A 19,895-nucleotide genomic window follows, 5' to 3' on the forward strand; every position below is an offset into this window, starting at 1 on the left:
AGCTAAAACACCCTCTGTATATGTTGTGCCTATAGTACAGAATAACATTTCTGCAAGGGAAGAGGGTCAAAAATGTCCCTCTATTTTGGAAAAAGAGCTAAAATTATTTTCCGAACTTATTTTGGGTAAAAAAATACCCCCTCATCCTTAAAGTTTTCAAATGTACTCCCGTCTTGACGGAAATTATCCCCCAAAATAACCCTAAATCATTTTTTAAATCTGCTTCATCATTTAAATCCGACCCAACAATAATTATTCATAAGATCCCCTTATTCCCCCAATTTTCTCAAACTTCAAACCTACGTATTGGGGGAATAAGGGGATCTTATGGGTTATTATTTAGTTGGGTTGGGTTTAACTGATGGAGCGGATCTAAAAGTAATTTCGGGGGATAATTTCTGTCAAGACAGGGATTTATTTGAAAACTTTAAGGATGGGAGGATATTTTTGATCCAAAATAAATTCGGAGGATATTTTTAACCCTTTTTTCAAGGTAGAGGGGGTATTTTTGACCCTTTTCCCTTTCTGTAAAAACAACCCCTCTTATGTAGTGTCAACAGCTAAACTGTCTATTCTGTCCTCTTGTTTAGGACGATTCTATCATTGAGAGTCATATTCCCCTTTCAGAATTGACCGTATACTTTCATTTCCTCCAATATCCCCACTATTTTTTTTTATGTTGGAAAATGAATTCATCATTCAAAGGAAGTAAAATATAGAATGAAATTCATTTAACTTTCGGAAAAATACAAAAATAAATGGACAGTTTTATTTATTTGTTACAAATTGAAAGAATAAATTACAAAAAGGTCAACTATGAGAAGGCCTAATTGTTTACTAGTATACAGTCCTATTTTTGCTTACCAATTTTCCTGTTCTATACATATACGTCATCAAAAAGTGTCTAAAAGTCCATTTACTTAGTTGCCAGCCTTTGTGGTAGTGACAGCAAGCCTCGAAAGAATGAACACACAAATGGAGGAAACAAACACAGCACCAGCAAAACAAGCAAGATCCAATCCATTAACCACAGGTATATTCTTGAACTTCTCTAATACTCCCACTTGAAGTAGCATTATGAGTGCATGTCCTATTCTTGATTTTGCTTGCATCACTGACTTCATTCCCATCAATGATGGAAGTGTCTGAAAATTAAACATGTTTTGGCCTGGCCCTTTATTTCTTGATCCCACGAACATGACATACAAACCCATTCCAAAAGTAAGCATAGCAGTCCCCAAAAGAAACATATCTGAAAAAATTAAAAGAACGTTATTCGGTTAGAGTTAAATTTATGTACGTTGACAGAGTATACACTTTTTTTATACCATCAAATTAAGAAAACTTCTAACTGTCTATAGTAATTCTAATTTTGTAACATAAAAATGCAGTCAATAACATGTTATAACCGATTAAAATACACTTACTGTACTGGAAAGACGACCAACATATTGAAGGTATAATTTTTTATTTATCATCAATTCCAGAAGAAAATGTTTTGAAACTATCAAAAGTTTAAAAGGGAGGGGAAAACATACCAAGAGCTTCGATCAATAGCTGCACGACATGTCCAAGGTCTGATTTATGTGAGAGTGCGATAAAATAGTGGACGTATGACTCTACGATTAAGTAACATCCCTGCAACAACGCGGATATTTGTTTAATTTATTAGAGTCTTACAATTGCATAAAATCAATGCTTTCTTCCTGATAAAATAATGATAAATAATACGAGTGATATATTACCTCGACAAAGCATAACAATGAACCAATCAATGTCCCTGCGACTGCAAAGAGAGTGAAGAACCTGCAATCCAAAATACCCTGCAAAACAGGAAGAGTGAATTAATTAACTATGATTTAGTGAGAAGAGTGTATGCAATTACATGTGTCATGTAATTATTCTATGGATGCGAACCACACCTATATTTACACCAAGCTATTCTAATTTACCACGACTTAGTTATTTTCCATAGAGAATTTTGAAAAATGACTTCGGTCTTATACTAATAATATCCTAGCTGTGGGAGTAAGTTAAAGAAAATCCATACCTTCTCGATGAATAACTGTAAGTGATGCAACTTCTGAGGCATTCGTTTGAGGAACTTTTTCAAGTTATGAAGTACCAGATCTGATACATTATCTGCCACTAAACTTACATCTGAAATATTCCAATTTTGTGTCATTGGTTCAGACACAAGCATGCCTGTCGCAGTACCAACAGCCTTGGCTGCCCCTGGTTTCTTTTGCACATCTCCTCCACCAACAAGACCACCTTTGTTTACACATTTAAACCTTAACGAATAATTATTTCTGAAAGAATAACATGGTTGCTGCTTCGGACCATCGTCACCTAACCCCAATTGTTTAGAGGTACGTAACAATCTACCACTGATTGCCATTTTTCAGCTTCTTTTAATTTCTCTTTATTGAAGTAGTACTTTTTTTTCTCTCTTATTTTCTTTCTCCATTCGACCAAGTATTTATATACGATACCACAAAGTGCAGAAGATTCGTCGCATATTAGTTAGTCTTGTCGTGAAGGGAAGTATTATGTGACCTTTGTTTTGGCCATGTTGTCCACTTTTCTTGGAGAGGTTGGTGTAAAGGTGCATGCTCTCAACTTTTCAATGATATTTTACATTTAGCGTGTAAGGTCTAAAGCATTCTCTTCCGAACACGTGGCATTTCGTACCATTCCGCGGCGTTTTATTGGTGCACACTGCAGAAGTATTCCCTCCATCCAATTTAAGTGTTTAGTTTGACTAGCCACAAAATTTAAGGAATAAAAAGAGATTTTTGAATCTTGTGATTCTAAATTAAAGATGTGTGTAATTTACTAAAATGTCCTTTTGAATCTTGTGGTTTTAAACTTGTCAGGTAAGATGTTTGAATTGTGAACTTACTAAATATAGAAAGAGATACTGGGACAAACTAGAAAAAAAAAGGTACTTAATTGGGACGGATGTGGGAAGCGAGACTGAGATGGTTTGGGCATGTGAAGAGGAGAGACACATATGCTCCAGTGCGGAGGTGTGAGAGGTTGGCCATGGATTGTTTCAGAGGAGGTAAGAGTAGGCCGAAGAAGTATTGGGGAGAGATGATTAGATATGACATGACGCGATTCTGACTTGCAAGGGGCATGACCTTAGATAGGAAGGTATGGAGGACTCGATTAGGGTAGAAAGCGCAGTAGATAGTCTCGTTTATCCTTTCATATTAGTAGTCGCTTTATCGCGCTATAGTTTCTTGTGCTTTGATTTCTGTTACTATATGTTATTTCCTGTACTTTGATTATCTTATTTTATTTGTGGTAGCTACTATTCCTTTGCAAACTGCTTCATTATGGCTTAGTTGCTTTCGTTATTTTCATTTCCATATCGCTTTGAATTTTTTGATTTTATCTGACCTCTTTTTATGCTTTCTATGAGACGGGGTCTTTTGAAAATAACCGTCCCTACCTTTGGTAGAGAGAAAGAGGTCTCAGATACTTCCCAAGGTCTATATATTCCTGCATTTACGTCGCGATTTCACTAGGTGGTTGTTGTTGTTGTTTTTATTGTTAATTGGGACGGAGGGAATATCTTTTTCAGTATTTGGAAAGATGAATTCCTTTTTGCTATACGTGGTTGAATTTTAAAACTCTGTTTTGGGCTGTATTTGGTTAGTCACCCCACGTGCCATAATGTTATGTAAAAAAACCCTAGTGAACGGGGTAGATTGAGCGGCCGTTATGTGAGCAAATCAATTATTGAGTGTCAAATAGATAGGTGCAGATTGTCTGTGTTATATTTGAACAGGTTATTAACGAATTGAGTTACTATAATTTGCCGAACCTTTGCTTTGTCAAAATCGACAAATCAATTTGGGCTCAATAATGGATCATAATTGAATTAGCCGAGTCAATTTTTTTAATTCTTTTGTTCTTTTATAATTTATTTAATTGTCGAATCAAATTAATAAAAGTTGCTTTATTTATCATGACTATTTCAACAAACAAAACTCAAAAAAACTTATTTTTGTATATTTTGATAAAAAAAAATAAAAAATTATGGGCCAATCTAGGTTACATGGGGCAATTTGCAGGATTGTCCTTCGCTGGGTTGGTCTTTGATTTTTGTCCCTCAAATTGGTGGTCTTTAACTTTTGCCATTCGCTAAAAATCCCTTGATTGCGTGTTCGAACCCCCGCTCAGTCAAAATTTTTTTAAAAAATCATAAGGTAGAGTTTGAATTCGCAAGGCAGAATTTGCAAAATTCTTGCATGGACAGAATTTTGCAAAATTCTGCCTTGCGGATCCAAACATCTGCCTTATGATTTTTTTAATTGAGCCGGGGTTTGAACCCACAACCTCTCGAGTATTAGGCGAAGAGAAAAACTTAAACACCACCAATTTGAAGGGCAAAAATTAAAGACCACCCCAAATGAAGGCCAATCCGTGCTAAAAAATGGGTTACATGCAAGCTAAATTGGCCCAAATTTTAAGTGGGCTAACTTGAATTATGTCCAAAATGACCCGACTCATGAAGACATGCCCATCCATTTTTTTGCGCGGATTGGCCTTCATTTGGGGTGGTCTTTAATTTTTGCCCTTCAAATTGGTGGTTTTTAAGTTTTGCCCTTCGCCTAATACCCCGAGATCGTGGGTTCGAACCCCAGCTCAGTAAAAAAAAAATCCCTAAGCAGAATTTTGCTTCAAAATTCTACCTATGCAAATTTTGTCTTATGGCAGAGTTTTAAACTTTGCCTTGCGAATTTTTTAAAATTTTTTGACTGAGCGGGGGTTCGAACCCGAAACCAAGGGATTTTTAGCGAAGGACAAAAGTTAAAGACCACCAATTTGAGGGGCAAAAATTAAAGACCACCCCCAGCGAAGGGCAATTCGGCAAATTCCCCATGCCCATCACTACAGCTAATTACGCAAATGTCTCCTTTTTAGGTCTTCGTTTCATCATTTATATTGTTCCTATTTTTAAAAGTTGGATGTATACATTCCTTAGAAAATTACCCTTCTTGACAATAGTAGATTCAGCTGTAATGTTTGTTCATATATTTTTTCAACCTTACAGATAAAACATTAGACTATCGTCAAACGTTTGAAATAACTTATAAACTTTTATTAAATTATATACAAGAAAAAAAAAAGAGTCTAAATAGTTATCCCAAAACGAAATAGCTGATCAAAATTTCTGCATTCCAACCTATCCAAGTCAACAGGTTGGGGAATGATACTCCTTAATAAAGTACTTTTGAATTTGCTGATGGAGGAAAATAAGAAATACTAAGTAGGCGTTTGGACATGTGATATGAAATCATGATTTCATATTTTGATTTCAAATCAGCGTTTGTCTATGATATTTGCACAAAATTTCAATTTCAATTTCATATCATGATTTCAAATCTCAAATTCTTCAAAAAATCATGATTTGGGATTCCAAATCATGATTTTATTTTTAAAAATGTAAAACTTGACCCATAAGTTGGTAGATATATTTAGCAACCATTTATATCAAATATAAAAAAAAAGATCTGCAAGTTGGTAGTATATTTATAACAGATTTACTATTAGCAACTCTTTTAAAGAGTAGTTATACTACAACTCATGTTCAATCTTTTTTTTTATTGAATTAAAGTTCGATCAATAGATGTTGTATTTTTTAGAAAGTTCTTCTAGTAGCGTATCAACTTTGTTAAGATCTTTGATTTGCTCATTTGGTAAAATTGTATAAGAATTACAGAAGTTTTGATAGTTTTCACAACTTATGTAGTTTTTATGTTTATGAGAAAAAATATAACTTAAGAAATCTAAATTGCATGTCCAAACAAACTTCAACTTCAAATCATTTTGCTTTTAAATCACTGATTTTATATCATGATTTCAATCATGTCCAAAGTGTTTTAAAAGGCGTTTTTGGGTCGAGCCGCGGGGCGTGCCGCGGGGCGGGGTGTATCAAAAATGCCCCGGGGCGAAGGTTCGAGGCGAAAGTCTCAAAAGGCGTACGCCCAGCAATTCGGGGCGTACGTCTGGGCGTTTGGGGCGAGTTTTTTTTGTTGGAGCGTAAGCCCAAAAAACTTCTTCAAATTAAAACAAAATTTGTTAAGTAAGTCCTCAATATAATGCCCAAATTCTCAAAAGTCAACTAGTAATTACTCAAATATTTTAAAAAGGAACCGAAACATTAAATTTAAAAGTCACGACCTTTTTTTATTTCTAGAATGCCTAATATATGTTCTTTTCCAATTATTTATCTTGTCTTCTACTATCTCAAAAAAGTAACGAGCAGTCACTTGTGCTTGTAAGTAGCGTATAATAGATTGTTCTGATTAGTTTTTTTGTGGGGATGGAGGATATATTTATAGTTTTCTTCAAATTTTTACGCTATTTTACCTATTTAAAAATATTTATTATAATTATATCCTTTTATGAAATACTAAAAATTAAAGTCCCATGAGGCTTACGCCCTGTGCCTCGGGGCTTACGCCTCGCTGAGGTAGACATAAAACGCCTCGCCTTACGCCCCCGCCTTTTAAAACACTGGTCCAAACGGGCCTAAGAGTACTGGGGGGGAAAAAAGTGCTAATGGTAGCAGAATTCCTGCAAGTAATCCAAAGCTTTAGAAAATGAAGCTCTTTTTTTTTTTTGGAAACCCAATTGAAGTTGTAGTTTGGTGATTGTAATTTCACCTAATGCGCAAATATCAATTCTTTCATCTTCTATGAGAAATTATTTAGGCGCAGAGTTTCAATTATTTCTTCTATTTCTGTCCCACTACTATAATTGGTCAAGGGTGAAAATTATTTACGCTTCCCAACTTTGCTTTAAAAATTAAACTCTCCCTCAACTATGAACAATGGACATTCTCCTTCTCTTATCCTATGCAATGTTTATTTTACGCTTGATATTTTCAAGAAATTAATTGAAGTTGTAGTTTGGTGATTGTAATTTCACCTAATGTTATTTAGGCGCAAAATATCAACTCTTTCATCTGCTATGACAAATGTTATTTAGTTTAGGCGCAAAGTTTCAATTATTTCTTCCATTTCTGTCCCATCTACTATTATTGGTTAAGGGTTAAAATTATTTACCCTTCTCAACTTTATTTTAAAAATTATATTTCCCTCAAGTAGGAACAATGGAAATTCTCCCCCTCTTATCCTATGCAATGTCTATTTTACGCTTGATATTTTCAAAAAGTTATTGCTAGAAAAAAAGAAAAGATTAAACGAAAACCTATTCAGTGTGTGGCCTACTCATTCCAACCTTTCACGTTTGAATTGTGATATATTTGCTGAGCAAGGTGGAAACGCGTCTTCTGTCACATACATTTGCTTACTTTTGTCTTGGGGCTAGCATAAAATCAACGGAACTGTAAATTTTGTCGAACCAAACAAAATTGCTCAAGCATAGATGGATTTGTTATGGTTTTTTAACTTTTAGATCTCTTATGTGGTGGTTTGGGCTGCTTTTTGTTTATCCAGAAATCAATATATAAAGAACTTGTTTAACTATTGTGGTACACATAAACATTCTATTTTCCATAAATAAAAGGAGACAAAATGCACCTATGAAGAATTAGCTTTCTGCATTAGGGTGATATAGTGTTTTTTTTTTTTTTTTTAAATCTCCTCATACTTTTTCAGCACTCGCAACTTTAGCTGCTCCGCCTCTGCACTTCTCTTGTGTAGTATCAAGAAGTTAACTCTATATTCTCTTGTTTATTTACGAGACTTCAATTAGAAAGTCATCTCCCCCTTTCAGAATTGACCATAAAGTGTGTGTATGTGTGTGTATGTATATATATATATATATATATATATATCTCCCACATTTTTTTTTTCACCCGGTGTCCGGTATCCGCATTGGAGCCTGACTATATCCGGATTCGTGGCGTGTAGGGCCCCATTCCGCGTGGGGGGGGGGGGGGGGAGGAGCGCTCCCTACCAAGATTTTGCCAAACTCAGGCTCGAACCCGAGACCTCTCCGGATTAAAGGAGGAGCAGCCCCATCCACCACACTACATCCGTTGGTGGTCCCACAGTTGTTTTATGCAGGAGTAAGTATTTACCATTCTAAGTAATTATAATAAACAATGACATTCATTTTATTGATTCGAAAAAAATATGAACTAATGTATTTTAATTGTTACAAATTGAAAGAATATTTAACAAAAAGGTCAACTATGAGAAGTCCTATCTAATTGTTGACTAGTATACAGTCCTATTTTGCTTACCATTTTTCTTGATCTATACATATATATACTTCAACAAAAAGGTATCAAAAGGTCCATTTTCTTAGTTGCCAGCCTTTGGGCATGGTAGGGACAGCAAGCCTCGAAAGAAGGAACACACAAATGGAGGAAACAAAAACAGCACCAGCAAAACAAGCAAGATCCAATCCATTAACCACAGGTACATTCTTGAACTTCTCTAATACTCCCACTTGAAGTAGCATTATAAGTGCATGTCCTATTCTTGATTTGGCTTGCATCACTGACTTCATTCCCATTAATGATGGAAGTGTCTGAAAATTAAACATGTTTTGGCCTGACCCTTTATTTCTTGATCCCACGAACATGACATACAAACCCATTCCAAAAGTAAGCATAGCAGTCCCCAAAAGAAACATATCTGGAAAAAAAAAGACATTATTCGGTTAGAGTTATTGTTTCTACTCCTCAAATTAAGAAAACCTAACAACATGTAACTTTCTATAGTACGTAACTCTAGTTTTGTAACATAAAAATGCTGTCAAGAACCTGCTATAATCGGTAAAATACACCGATAGTACTGGAAAGACGATCAAAATATCAGAGGTAAATTATTTGATTTATCATCAATTCCAGAAGGAAATGTTTTGAAACTATCAAAAGTTTGAGAAGAAAATATACCAAGTGCTTCGATCAATAGCTGCACGACATGTCCCAGGTCTGACTTATGTGAGAGTGCGATAAAATAGTGGACGTATGACTTTACGATTAAGTAACAGCCCTGCAACAACGAAGACATTTATATAATTAGTTACAGTCTTACAATTGCATAAAATCAATGACCAATTCGTCCTGCTAAATTAATCATAATAAATAATACTAGAGTAATATATTACCTCGACAAAGCATAATAATGAACCAATCAATGTCCCTGCGACTGCAAAGAGAGTAAAGAACCGGCAATCTAAGATACCCTGCAAAACAGAATTCCACATATCCAATCAGAAAAGAAAAAAAAAAAACTTTACCATACCAATATATACTTTCTTGTTTTTTTATTCATATAGTTAACAGGAAGTAGGAAATGTCCATCTCGGATTTGGAATTGTGCACCACATTATACGATTTTTTGGCCATTGAGTCGTACCTTTTAATTTGTTCTTATTATAGGAGCTTAAAACTACTTAAATAATCTAAAGAAAGAGTGTACAATGTAGTCCTACACACGATTTTGTTGTTTACAACTTCCATATATTAGTAGAATTTCAACTTCAAGGCCTCTAAACCTTATACTCACTCGGACATTGAGACATATATAGAACAGGTTTTGTGGTACTTGGGTATGTATAGTCCGTTTCATAAAAGCACACTCATTTTAAATTCAATGATTTCATATATGAGAAAAAAGAAAATCCATACCTTCTCGATGAACAACTGTAAATGATGCAACTTCTGCGGCATTTGTTTGAGGAACTTTTTCAAGTTTTGTAGTACCAGATCTGATACATTATCTGCCACTAAACTTACATCTGAAATATTCCAATTCTCTGTCACTGGTTCAGACACAACCACCGCACTAACAGCCTTGACGGCCACTGGTTTCTTCTGCCCATCTCCACCACCAACATTAATCCTGCTTTCTCCGACAAGACCACCTTTGTTTACACATTTAAACCTTAACGAATAATTATTCCTCAAAGAATAACATGGTTGTTGCTTCGGACCATCCTCACCTAACCCTAATTGTTTAGAGGTACGTAACAATCTACCACCGATTGCCATTTTTCAGCTTGTTTAATTGTAATTTCTCTTTTTTTTTATTTTTTCTCTCTTACTTTCTTTCTCCATTCGACCAGGTATTTATACAACAGTACATGAAAAAGTGCAGAAGATTCGTGGCATATTAGCTACTATTGTCGTGAAGTGAAGTAAGGTGACCTCTGTTTTGGCAAGGTTGTCCACTTTTCTTGGAGAGGTTGGTACAAAGAAAGGTGCATGTTTTGAACTTCTCAATGATATTTTACATTTAGCGTGTAGGGCCTGAAGCATTCTCTTCCGAACACGTGGCACTTCCGCGGCGTTCTATTGGTGCAGACAACAGAAGTAGTATCTTTTTTAGAATTTGGAAAGTGGGATTCCATTTTGCTTTACGTCGTTGAATTTTATAACACTGTTTTGGGCTGTATTTGGGCAGTCGCCCCACGTGCCCAAATGTTATGTAAAACCCCTAGTGAAGGGGGTAGATTTAGCGGCCATCATTTAGCGATCAATTAGGAGCCTCAAATGGACAGGTTCAGATTGTTTGTGTTACACATTTGAACGGGTTTTAACGAATTGAGCCATAATTTGTTCTATATTTGGGTGAAAATAAGATCTCTTGCCCTCTTACAATTTGAATAAAAGAAAATGGCTTTTTCAAATCTCTTATGTGTTTTTTTCAGATCTCTTATGTGTAAAAAATGAAGATCTCTTATAAAAAGGTTATAAAACTAAATAAAGTTTGTAAAAGACCAAAAATTCAATTCTCCTATACTTGCTTGGTCAAAATAAAGGTACTTTTGAGTTAACGATCGAAAATGAAGCTCAACTTTTTGAAATCTCACGGCAATAATGCCAATAAAATTGAAGTTTTCATGTAATGTTTGTAATTTACCTAATATTCCCTTTGTTCATTTTTACTTGTCATCTATTGACTTGGCACTTCTCTTAAGAAATCATTAATTATGAGTTTATTTTACCAATTACTCATATTAATTACACTTCGAAAATCTAAATTTGATTATTAGTAGTACTTTATATTGTTATTTAATTAATGATAAATGTAATATTAAAAGAAAATAATAAATTTATTTTGACTTGCCAAAATGAACAAGTAAAATGAGAAATCTATATTTAATATAAGAGACCAGTAAAAAGAAACAGAAGGATTATTGTGCAGGCGCCAAGATTCAATTCTTTCATCTTCTCTGTGTAATAGTATTATGTAAGCAAAGCAAAACCCAAGAAAGTTGGACATACCCCAACCTTCAAACAAACAGAAATCCATCCCAGTTACCCATCATACTTCTGTCTACATGTATTCAACATTACACCTATTACTTCTAAGAGCAGTAATTCATGTTCTTCAGCACACTAGCTAGTTTTGGAAACCTAGCACTCAGAGAATGTATTTCTTGCACTAATCTTGCATAATACTTCATGAGGCCTAGCATTCTTCTGGAATATTCTATTATTCCTTTCCTGCCATATGAAGTAGACACAGCTTACCAACAGCATCCTGTACACCATAGTTCTAGCATTTTTCCCAGTCACAAACTTACCAGCCCATTCTAGTTCTGCATTCCAACCTAGGGCCTGTCGATGCACTCCTTGCCAGCCCAACAGCTTAGTCCACAAATTCTTAGAATAAGGGCATTTGAAGAAGAGACAGTCCACTTCCTCATCAGCAGCATTGCATAAGACACAATCTTTGTCATCCACGATACCCCACTTAGCCAGTCTTGTCCTAGTAAATAATTTCCCATGAGCAGAAATCCTAAGAGTGAATATCCATTTTGGGAATCCTAAGTTGTTGCACTCAAGTCTCCTCCAAGGTACTTTATGTTAATCCCCTCGAAGTTTTTGATATATCTGCTTAATAGAGAAAGTAGTCATATCCAACACTTCCTGTTGATTATATCCAGCTTCTTTAAAGTACTTGTGGGCCTTCAAAATCTTTCTAATTATCCAAGAAGCAGTGGGTCTATGCATCTCCTACTCTGTACACTTCTCAATATAATATGCATATAACCTGTTTTTGTGTGACATAGGTTCCAAAAATGTTTAGTAATAGCAGCCTTATTCCAGATCCTAATGTCAATTGAGTTTAGACCCCCAACAATCTGAGGCCAAAGATGGTTTATGCCATGCCAGTGGTGACTTCTTTGAGTTCTCTGTCTGGCATGTCCACAAGAATTTCCTGCAAATAGTCTCTATCACCTGAATGATTTTTTGGGGGATAATAAAGATTTGTGCCCACAATGTCTGGATGGAAAATAGGACACTCTTTAGAAATTGCAATCTCCCTGCATAGGACAAGTTTTTAGTAGTCCATGAGGTTATCCTGCCCACAATTTTATCCAACAGAGATTTGCATTGGTTTATGGTAATCTTCTTGGTACTGAGAAGGACACCCAAATATCTAACTAGTAGTTCATCCTTTTCAAACTCCAAGTAATCTAGTATCTGCTGTTGAAACAAGTCCTCCACCCCTCCAAAAAACACTGAACTTTTGTTCTTGTTCACCATCAATCCAGATGCTGAAGAAAACTGTTTAAAGCAATCATACAGTAGCTGAATAGAATTGAAATCTCCCCTGCAGAAGAGCAATAGGTCATTAGCAAACCCCAGTTGCACTATATGCAGTTTTTCACACCTGGGATGGTAATTGAAATCCAGGATTTGTTGCAGGATCTTCAAATTCCTAGTAAGGTACTCCATAGCTAATACAAAGAGGAAAGGAGACAGCGGGTCTCCTTGCCTAAGTCCCTTTTTTTTGCAGCAAATGGTTCTGTTGGGAGACCATTGATGAGTATGGAATAAGAGACACTCTGAATGCATTTCATTATCCATCTAACAAATTGTCCAGGAAAAGCAAGCCCATACAGTATTTACTCAAGGAGCGCCCACTCCAATGAATCATATGCTTTTTGCATGTCTAATTTCAGCATACATCTTGGAGAAATTCCAGACCTTTCATAACCCTTAACCAGCTCAGGGCTCAATATGATGTTATCTGTTATAACTCTACCTGATACAAATGCAGATTGCCTATTATCCACCAGACTATCCATAACTACTTGAAGCCTCTTGGTAAGAATTTTAGATATGATTTTATAGAGGGTATTGCAACAAGAAGTGGGTCTATATTCTTTGATTGAGGAAAGGTTTTTAACTTTAGGGATCAAGGTAACTGATGTAATGTTAACTGGTGGGAACATTTCAGTTGTTTCAAAGAAAGACATCATCAGTTACATTTCCACCTATTATGTTCCATGTTTTTTTGAAGAAGTAAGCATTCAGCCCATCACTCCCCGGTGCCTTCAGATCATCAATATCTTTCAGGGCCAGTAACACTTCATTCCTGGTAACAGGTGTTCTTTCAGTTGTTTCAACTTCTATTTCTGTCTCACCTACTATTCATTTGTTAACCCCATGTCCAAGAATTTATTAGAAAGAGAATGATAAAAAGAAAAAAAATACATTGTGTGGCCTACTCGTTCCTACCGTTTTTTTCCCCACAAGATTGCAAATATCAGGAGATATGAACTTGCGACCTGTGAGTACCACGTTTGAATTGTGACGATTGTTAGCTTTGCTAGAAGCGCGTCTTCTTTTGTCGCATAAATTTCCATTCTTTTGTCTTGGGGCAACATAAAAGCCATGGAACTGTAAAATTTGTCTAACCAAACGAAATTGCTGACAAATAGATGGATTTGTTATGGTTTTTGAACTTTGAAAACTGTATGTGGTGGTTTTGGGCTTGTTTTTATGTATCCAGAAATGAACAAATAAAGAAGCGAATCAACTACTATTGTGGTGGTACACATAAACCCTCTATTTTCCATAAATAAAAGGAAACAAAATGCACCAATGAAGAATTAACTTTCTGCATTAGGGTGATAAAGTTTTTTTTTTTTTAAATCTCCTCATACTTTTTCAGTTTTCACTACTCCGCAACTTTGGTTGCTCCGCCGCTGCACTGCATTCAATTCATGTATAACTGTTTTAATGTGTTAATTTATATATAACTTTTTCCATAAGGATAATTAACTATGTTTGCCTGAACATAAAGTTCAAAATATTATGCCCTCCGGCTCAAAATTTTTGTCTTTTTTATTTCTCCAAATTCAAATTACGTAAATTTTGATCTACATTTTAAGTTTCACCATATTGATATGAGAAGAATCGCAACTTATAGTAACTTTTGTATAATTTTCAAATATTTAAATTTTAATTTTAAAATTGTAAATTAATCTAATTAAATTTAGTTTCCAAAATTAATTCAAATTATTTCCCGAAAAAGGATTAAAAGTGCACAAATTTGACAAACAAGAAGGACTATCAATGCTCTATTTAAAAGGACAGGGATCATTTTGTGTCTAATCCCAAAAGTAAAGGATGACTTTGGCCCTTTTCTCAAAAGAGTGTACACAAATCCTAGCGGACAGAACAAGAACGAGAAAATGAAAGATTATTCTTGATTAACTTATCTATATTTCACTATATTAATACGAGAAAAATTGCAACGTATAATAATTTTTAAATATTTTATATTAAATTTATCTAATTAAATTTAGCTTCCAAAATTAATTAAATTATTTCTCGAAGATGGATTGAAAGTTTACAAATTTGACAACCAAGGAGGACTATTAATTCTCTATGTAAAACGATAGGGATCATTTTGTAACTAATCCCAAAAGTAAAGGATGCTTTTGGGCCTTTTAACACAAATCCAGGCGGACGGAACAAGAACAAGTAGGAAAAGTTGTTCTCCTCTGCTTTTCTTTAGATGTTTGGCCGATCCATATTCTATTTTTAGAAACTTTTCAAAAAGGTAACATTTGCATATTCCTATAATACAATCTATTCAACACTTTGTTGTTTGTCTGGATTTTCTCTTTTTCTTTTGTGGGGATGAAGTTTTTGGTTTTGTTTGCCACGTCCTTTATGTGCTCGACAATTTGCTCAAATGGAAATTTTAGCCTTTATGGATATGGTACAAGTATTGGGTATGTATGGTTTAGTTGAATTAGATTTTGCTTAATCCCAATTATCAATTTCCTTGATCTCAAGATTGCCAATAAATGTTGGGTGTATGTATTTATTTTTAAAATTTTCTGTAGTCCAGTTAGCTTGTTACCATAACTCATCATCTTCCTTTTGTTTTAATGTTCTCTCTGTGTTTCCAGATTTGAATATTACATTTGAGAAATTGATCATGTATCTTAATTTGCTAATATGAAATTTCTCAAAAAGTTATGCAGGCTTTTATTTATGCAATCTTATTTTTATTACTTTAAAGTTAAGGGTGTTGTTAGGCTGAGTTTTTATAGTTTGATGGCTTGTTAATATCCGGTTAGTATATCTTATCTTATTTCTTATACTCGACGGAACTCATGTGCTTCTCTATAATTGCCTTGGGACAACCCTTGTGGAATCTAAATTAAAAACATGGTGGTTGTCCGCTACTTAAGTTTGAAAGTCATTACATATGATAGTGAAAATAGTTAGAATGATACTTGAGACTGCAATGTGGCATGTTGTTGGAATATCAATCAACAGGCGTGTTAAGCGAATAGATATTTTAGAAGTGTTGGGTTTGGAGCCTGGCACTGCATTGTTGGGCCGTTTTTGTATCGCTTTGTTACATTAGTAGAATTGTTTTATAAATACCTATCAGGTTTTCGAGATTGTAAAATGCTAATCTTGCATGATTAATGATGTGCAACAAGTGAATTTATCTGTAATTTACTCAAATCATTAAATGGTGGAATTAGTTGAAGAATTAAATTTTATATGAGTGAGCTGAACCTTTCCATTATGTAAATTGAATCAATCCTCTGGGTTAGGTCAGCAAATAAGTGTTGAGGTTTTAATTCTCCTTCTTGTCCTTGGAAGCTTTGTCATAAAAATGTTTGCAAGCATTGATCTTGCGTTCATGGAACTCGCCTTGTTTATATTTATACATGTTTTGATGTGTCTTTTCATATTTTGATCTAGTTTTTGTTGCCTAGGTAACTCAAATTTTAGTAGGATTCAGAATCCACTAACTTTATATCTTGCAGAAATGATTGTTTTTACAAGTTCGATCTTTTGCTCAGCCCCGACATGGTCAATGTGCAACCCATCAAAGATTAAGCAACATTCTGTTACACCCATCCTCAGGAGACCGACTTTAACAAGATGCCAAGCCAAAAGATGGTAAGATTTTCTTGTAGACATTTTGACGAACAATAATTGTGCAATTGTTAGGCTTTTCACTAGGTAAACTCTGTTTTTGAAGCTAGCTGTGATTGTTATGATATGGACAAAGAACTAGTGCCATATGCCAAGGCGTGGTCCTGGCAAAAGGCCATTGTCGACAAGAGGAAAGCACAAATTGAAAGGGATGAGGATCTTGCTGACACACTCATTATATTGCAGCATCAGCCGGTTTATACGTTGGGTACTGGTAGCTCTGAAGAGAATCTACACTTTGACATAAACAATGCTCCTTTCGAATTATACCGAACAGAACGTGGTGGCGAAGTAACTTACCATGGCCCTGGTCAGGTACATTTCACCTGTTGTTGTTGCCTACTTCCCCAACTATCTTATTTACTACTAAGTCAAGTGTACCGATTGTTCTCAATGCTTGATGTCATTGATTCAAGGGAAGTTTTTAATCTAAGTTCTGTTGGTAGATGTTGGTAACAGGAAACATCAGTAAACATGAATTTTGATGGGCTATAATTAACTAGAGATTCCGCAAACTCCTGTATCAAATTAGGGATTTGACATGACTATTGTGTTATACTCCATGTGATATCTGTTTGTAGGTGGGGTTAGGTTTGCCTCTTTGAAAGTTATTACATAAAAATACCATATGTGATCCTAGAAACTTTGAAATTTGAAGGATCATGTCTTCATTTGAGCATTTACATTTCTTACATATCATGCTTGTGTCTGAAATTGTAGCTAGTTATGTACCCTATCATCAATCTCCGATACCATAAGATGGACCTTCATTGGTACCTCAGGAGCCTTGAGGAGGTGATAATACGAGTTCTTTCTTCATCATTTTCTCTGGAGGCTTCAAGGATTGATGGCTTAACTGGTGTTTGGGTTGGTAAGTACTGATTCTGGATATCATTTGTTTGGCCAATCAGTCTGCAATGGTATCATCGGATATTTCTAAATAAGTTTTAAGATGTGGTTTTAGAGAACCTTTTGCTTAGGTGATAGTTTATATAATATTTCTTGTGGAAGATTTCTCATTTGCCTTGGGGTATGTGAATGGCATTGGTGACTTCACCGAGCAGATATATGGCTGGAAAGAGAGGTCACACATATTGTGTTTCCTGCCATATTTGAAATCTGGTTACGATTTTAAACTATTACAGTTTAGTTGTCCCTGGATTTGTGGATTGAAGGCAATTATTATTCTTACTTGGAGTATACCCTTTGTGGGGTTTCATTCAGATAAAAGCTTTCCGATTTGTTAATGTCTACTATGATTCATCTAGAGCGATACAGACTGAAACTGTCAGAAGTTATCTCTAGTATTTTATCTGTACCAATTGCATCTTCCAGCCAGGATGATTTCTGGAGATAGCCTTACAAGTCACTCACTTTTTTAAAAAAAATAATAATTTGAGAAAGTAACTTGACTGCATACATTTTATATATCTCCTTTTCTAAAAGCAAAAAATCGGTTAGTTGATATCTAGAGAAATAAGAACTTAAGAAAAGATATTTCCTGTGCCAACAAACAAACAGAGCAAGATTCGAGGGAGGCTGAATAAGAACTGTTTCATCTATATCTGAAACTGCTTTACTTGACTTATCTGGTAGATTGTTTTACTTTTCACAGTTCGAGAGGTAGAAAATCGTCTCATACGGACAGTCCAACTTTGATTACATTGTTGTTCTTCCCCTTCCACCTACCTCACCCAACAACCTTTTCTTTCTTCTTTTTTCTTATCCGTCAACCTTAAGTATGGCATATTATTATTAGTCTCTTAGTTCCAAAAGGAGGCATGTAATAATGATCTTACACTGGCTTATTTCAGGGGGGCAGAAATTAGCTGCAATTGGTATTAGAGTATCTCAATGGGTCACGTATCATGGCTTAGCGCTGAATGTCACCACAGATCTGTCACCCTTTCAACAGATAGTTCCATGTGGGATCCGTGATCGTCAAGTTGGAAGCATAAAAGGATTGCTGAGGGAGCACTCGCACTCTAATGACTGTGGTACAGAAAACCATCAGGACATTGATGATGCCCAACTTATTGATATTACTCAGAGATCTTTACTTAAGGAGTTTTGTGAAGTTTTTCAAGTTGATCTCAAATGTAAACCGACACCCCTTTTAATTTCCTGAGAAAAGCCTTCTCTTGGCTTGATTAGGGAAAAGACTTATTCTTGGAAGGTGAATTCAACAGATTATTACAGAGAATGATTGGATTTGTAGCAGTTTTCTTTTAAAATACATGTCTCATGGGTCCAAAATTATAACCTTACATCTTTTCCATTGACAATTTAGGGGTCCTTTGGTTGATGGTTAAAGTTATGTAGGTATTAGTAATGCTATGTATGTATTAGAAATGCTGGGATTAGTCTCATGTTTTTTTAAGACTTGCAAGCTTTACTTTTGGGACCGGTGTCATTTGTCTTTGCACTACTACTATTATCTACTTCCAGGTTCAAGTCCCTCTTCTATTTCTCTCCAATATAAAAGGATGGCTAGTTGATTTTCTTACTTCATTTTGTCTATACCTATTTATATTAATTCAATCACAAATTGAGATGTTTCCAATTTCTTTTAGTTTACTTAACACTTCCCTCTATTACTTATCTTATTCATCCTAGTTTAGAAAAGAGCAGTAGCAAAGCTAGTATTTTACCGGCAAATATGGAATTTTACTTGCAATATACATTTAGTTGGAAAATCATTTTACGTGTGTGTGTGTTTGTAGGCACACATTCTAGTTCATACATTGTCACTAAGGAGTGATTGACGCAGTAATCCTATGCATCCATGGACTTAACATCCCGATCCACCTCTGACTAGGAAGTTCAAGACATTTTTTATAATGTAATAACATGAGAATTAAAGCTTTAGCTGAGAATGCGGGATCGTTAAGGAGCCGTTTGGACATGATTTGAAATCATGTTTGAATATGCAATTTGGATTTCTTAAGTTGTATTTTTCTTATAGACATAAAAAACCCACCAGTTGTGAAAACTATTAAAACTTTTTCAATTCTTATACAATCTTACTAAATGAGCAAGTCATAGTTCATAACAAAATTTAAACACTACTAGAAGACCTTTCTAAGAAATACAACATCAATTGATCAAACTTTAGTTCAATAAAAAAAGAAAATTTAACATGAGTAGTAATATAACTACTCTTTAATATAATCCTCCCACATGGTACGAACATAAATAACGGTTGGTAGAAGTTTATGAGGTTGGTAGGAGTAATTGCTAAAAATATCTACCAACTTATGGATTTTTTACAAAACATAAACTTATGGGTTGGGTCAAGTTTTAAATTTAAAATTTTTGAAATGATGAATTGAAATTTCAAATCATGCCTTCTTGAATGATTTGAAATTTCATCTCATGAGATGAAATCGCATGTCCAAACACTAATTCATCTCATGACTTGAAATTATGACATGAAATCGCATGTCCAAACACCTACTAAGTAAAAACTAATCTTCCCAAGAACCTGAAATAACACATCATAAGTTAACAATTCTGCAATCAAACACTCATTGTTTGCTAAAACAAACTTTTATTCTTTCTACATAGGTAACAAGCTTGTTAACTAGGTGTAATGTGATTGAAGTTTCTTTTGTTGTATTTGGACGTTTGTTCCATTTTAGCTGCTCGATGAATGAGTGTCAATTCAGAGATTGTATTATCAAACGGCCAA

At 34.9% G+C, this 19,895-nt stretch overlaps 3 protein-coding genes across 3 annotated transcripts; 1 reads left to right on the forward strand and 2 right to left on the reverse strand.

The window, feature by feature from the left end:
• Nucleotides 1-733: 733 nt before the first annotated feature.
• Nucleotides 734-2,554, reverse strand: LOC132035301 (uncharacterized). Its single transcript, XM_059425574.1, has 4 exons — nt 2,051-2,554; nt 1,746-1,823; nt 1,539-1,638; nt 734-1,252 (listed from the first exon to the last, which is right to left on the reverse strand). Exons 1-4 carry the CDS (start codon nt 2,399-2,401, stop codon nt 921-923), a joined length of 861 nt encoding a protein of 286 aa, XP_059281557.1. The 5' UTR covers nt 2,402-2,554; the 3' UTR covers nt 734-920.
• Nucleotides 2,555-8,084: 5,530 nt separating this feature from the next.
• On the reverse strand, nt 8,085-10,060 carry LOC132035303 (uncharacterized). The gene is made up of 4 exons (XM_059425575.1): nt 9,626-10,060; nt 9,103-9,180; nt 8,888-8,987; nt 8,085-8,627 (listed from the first exon to the last, which is right to left on the reverse strand). Exons 1-4 carry the CDS (start codon nt 9,986-9,988, stop codon nt 8,275-8,277), a joined length of 894 nt encoding a protein of 297 aa, XP_059281558.1. The 5' UTR covers nt 9,989-10,060; the 3' UTR covers nt 8,085-8,274.
• Nucleotides 10,061-14,629: 4,569 nt separating this feature from the next.
• On the forward strand, nt 14,630-18,710 carry LOC132033296 (octanoyltransferase LIP2p, chloroplastic). Its single transcript, XM_059423239.1, has 5 exons — nt 14,630-14,976; nt 16,033-16,168; nt 16,255-16,519; nt 16,925-17,075; nt 18,019-18,710. Exons 1-5 carry the CDS (start codon nt 14,937-14,939, stop codon nt 18,330-18,332), a joined length of 906 nt encoding a protein of 301 aa, XP_059279222.1. The 5' UTR covers nt 14,630-14,936; the 3' UTR covers nt 18,333-18,710.
• Nucleotides 18,711-19,895: the final 1,185 nt, after the last annotated feature.

This window comes from Lycium ferocissimum, chromosome 10 (assembly GCF_029784015.1).
Source record: "Lycium ferocissimum isolate CSIRO_LF1 chromosome 10, AGI_CSIRO_Lferr_CH_V1, whole genome shotgun sequence".
NCBI classification, from domain to species: domain Eukaryota; kingdom Viridiplantae; phylum Streptophyta; class Magnoliopsida; order Solanales; family Solanaceae; genus Lycium; species Lycium ferocissimum.

What these genes read in the sequence shown, in the direction of transcription:
- LOC132035301 (XM_059425574.1), bottom strand. Translation starts at nt 2,401, where the DNA reads ATGGCAATCAGTGGTAGATTGTTACGTACCTCTAAACAATTGGGGTTA. An exon ending in TACAGTTATTCATCGAGAAG is followed by an intron (nt 1,824 to 2,050) that starts GTATGGATTTTC and finishes CCTGTTTTGCAG; the next exon opens with GGTATTTTGGATTGCAGGTT. An exon ending in CATTGTTATGCTTTGTCGAG is followed by an intron (nt 1,639 to 1,745) that starts GTAATATATCAC and finishes GCGTTGTTGCAG; the next exon opens with GGATGTTACTTAATCGTAGA.
- LOC132035303 (XM_059425575.1), bottom strand. Translation starts at nt 9,988, where the DNA reads ATGGCAATCGGTGGTAGATTGTTACGTACCTCTAAACAATTAGGGTTA. An exon ending in CATTATTATGCTTTGTCGAG is followed by an intron (nt 8,988 to 9,102) that starts GTAATATATTAC and finishes TCGTTGTTGCAG; the next exon opens with GGCTGTTACTTAATCGTAAA. An exon ending in GCTATTGATCGAAGCACTTG is followed by an intron (nt 8,628 to 8,887) that starts GTATATTTTCTT and finishes TTTTTTTTCCAG; the next exon opens with ATATGTTTCTTTTGGGGACT.
- LOC132033296 (XM_059423239.1), top strand. Translation starts at nt 14,937, where the DNA reads ATGGAAATTTTAGCCTTTATGGATATGGTACAAGTATTGG. An exon ending in GGATATGGTACAAGTATTGG is followed by an intron (nt 14,977 to 16,032) that starts GTATGTATGGTT and finishes TATATCTTGCAG; the next exon opens with AAATGATTGTTTTTACAAGT. An exon ending in CTTAACTGGTGTTTGGGTTG is followed by an intron (nt 17,076 to 18,018) that starts GTAAGTACTGAT and finishes GGCTTATTTCAG; the next exon opens with GGGGGCAGAAATTAGCTGCA.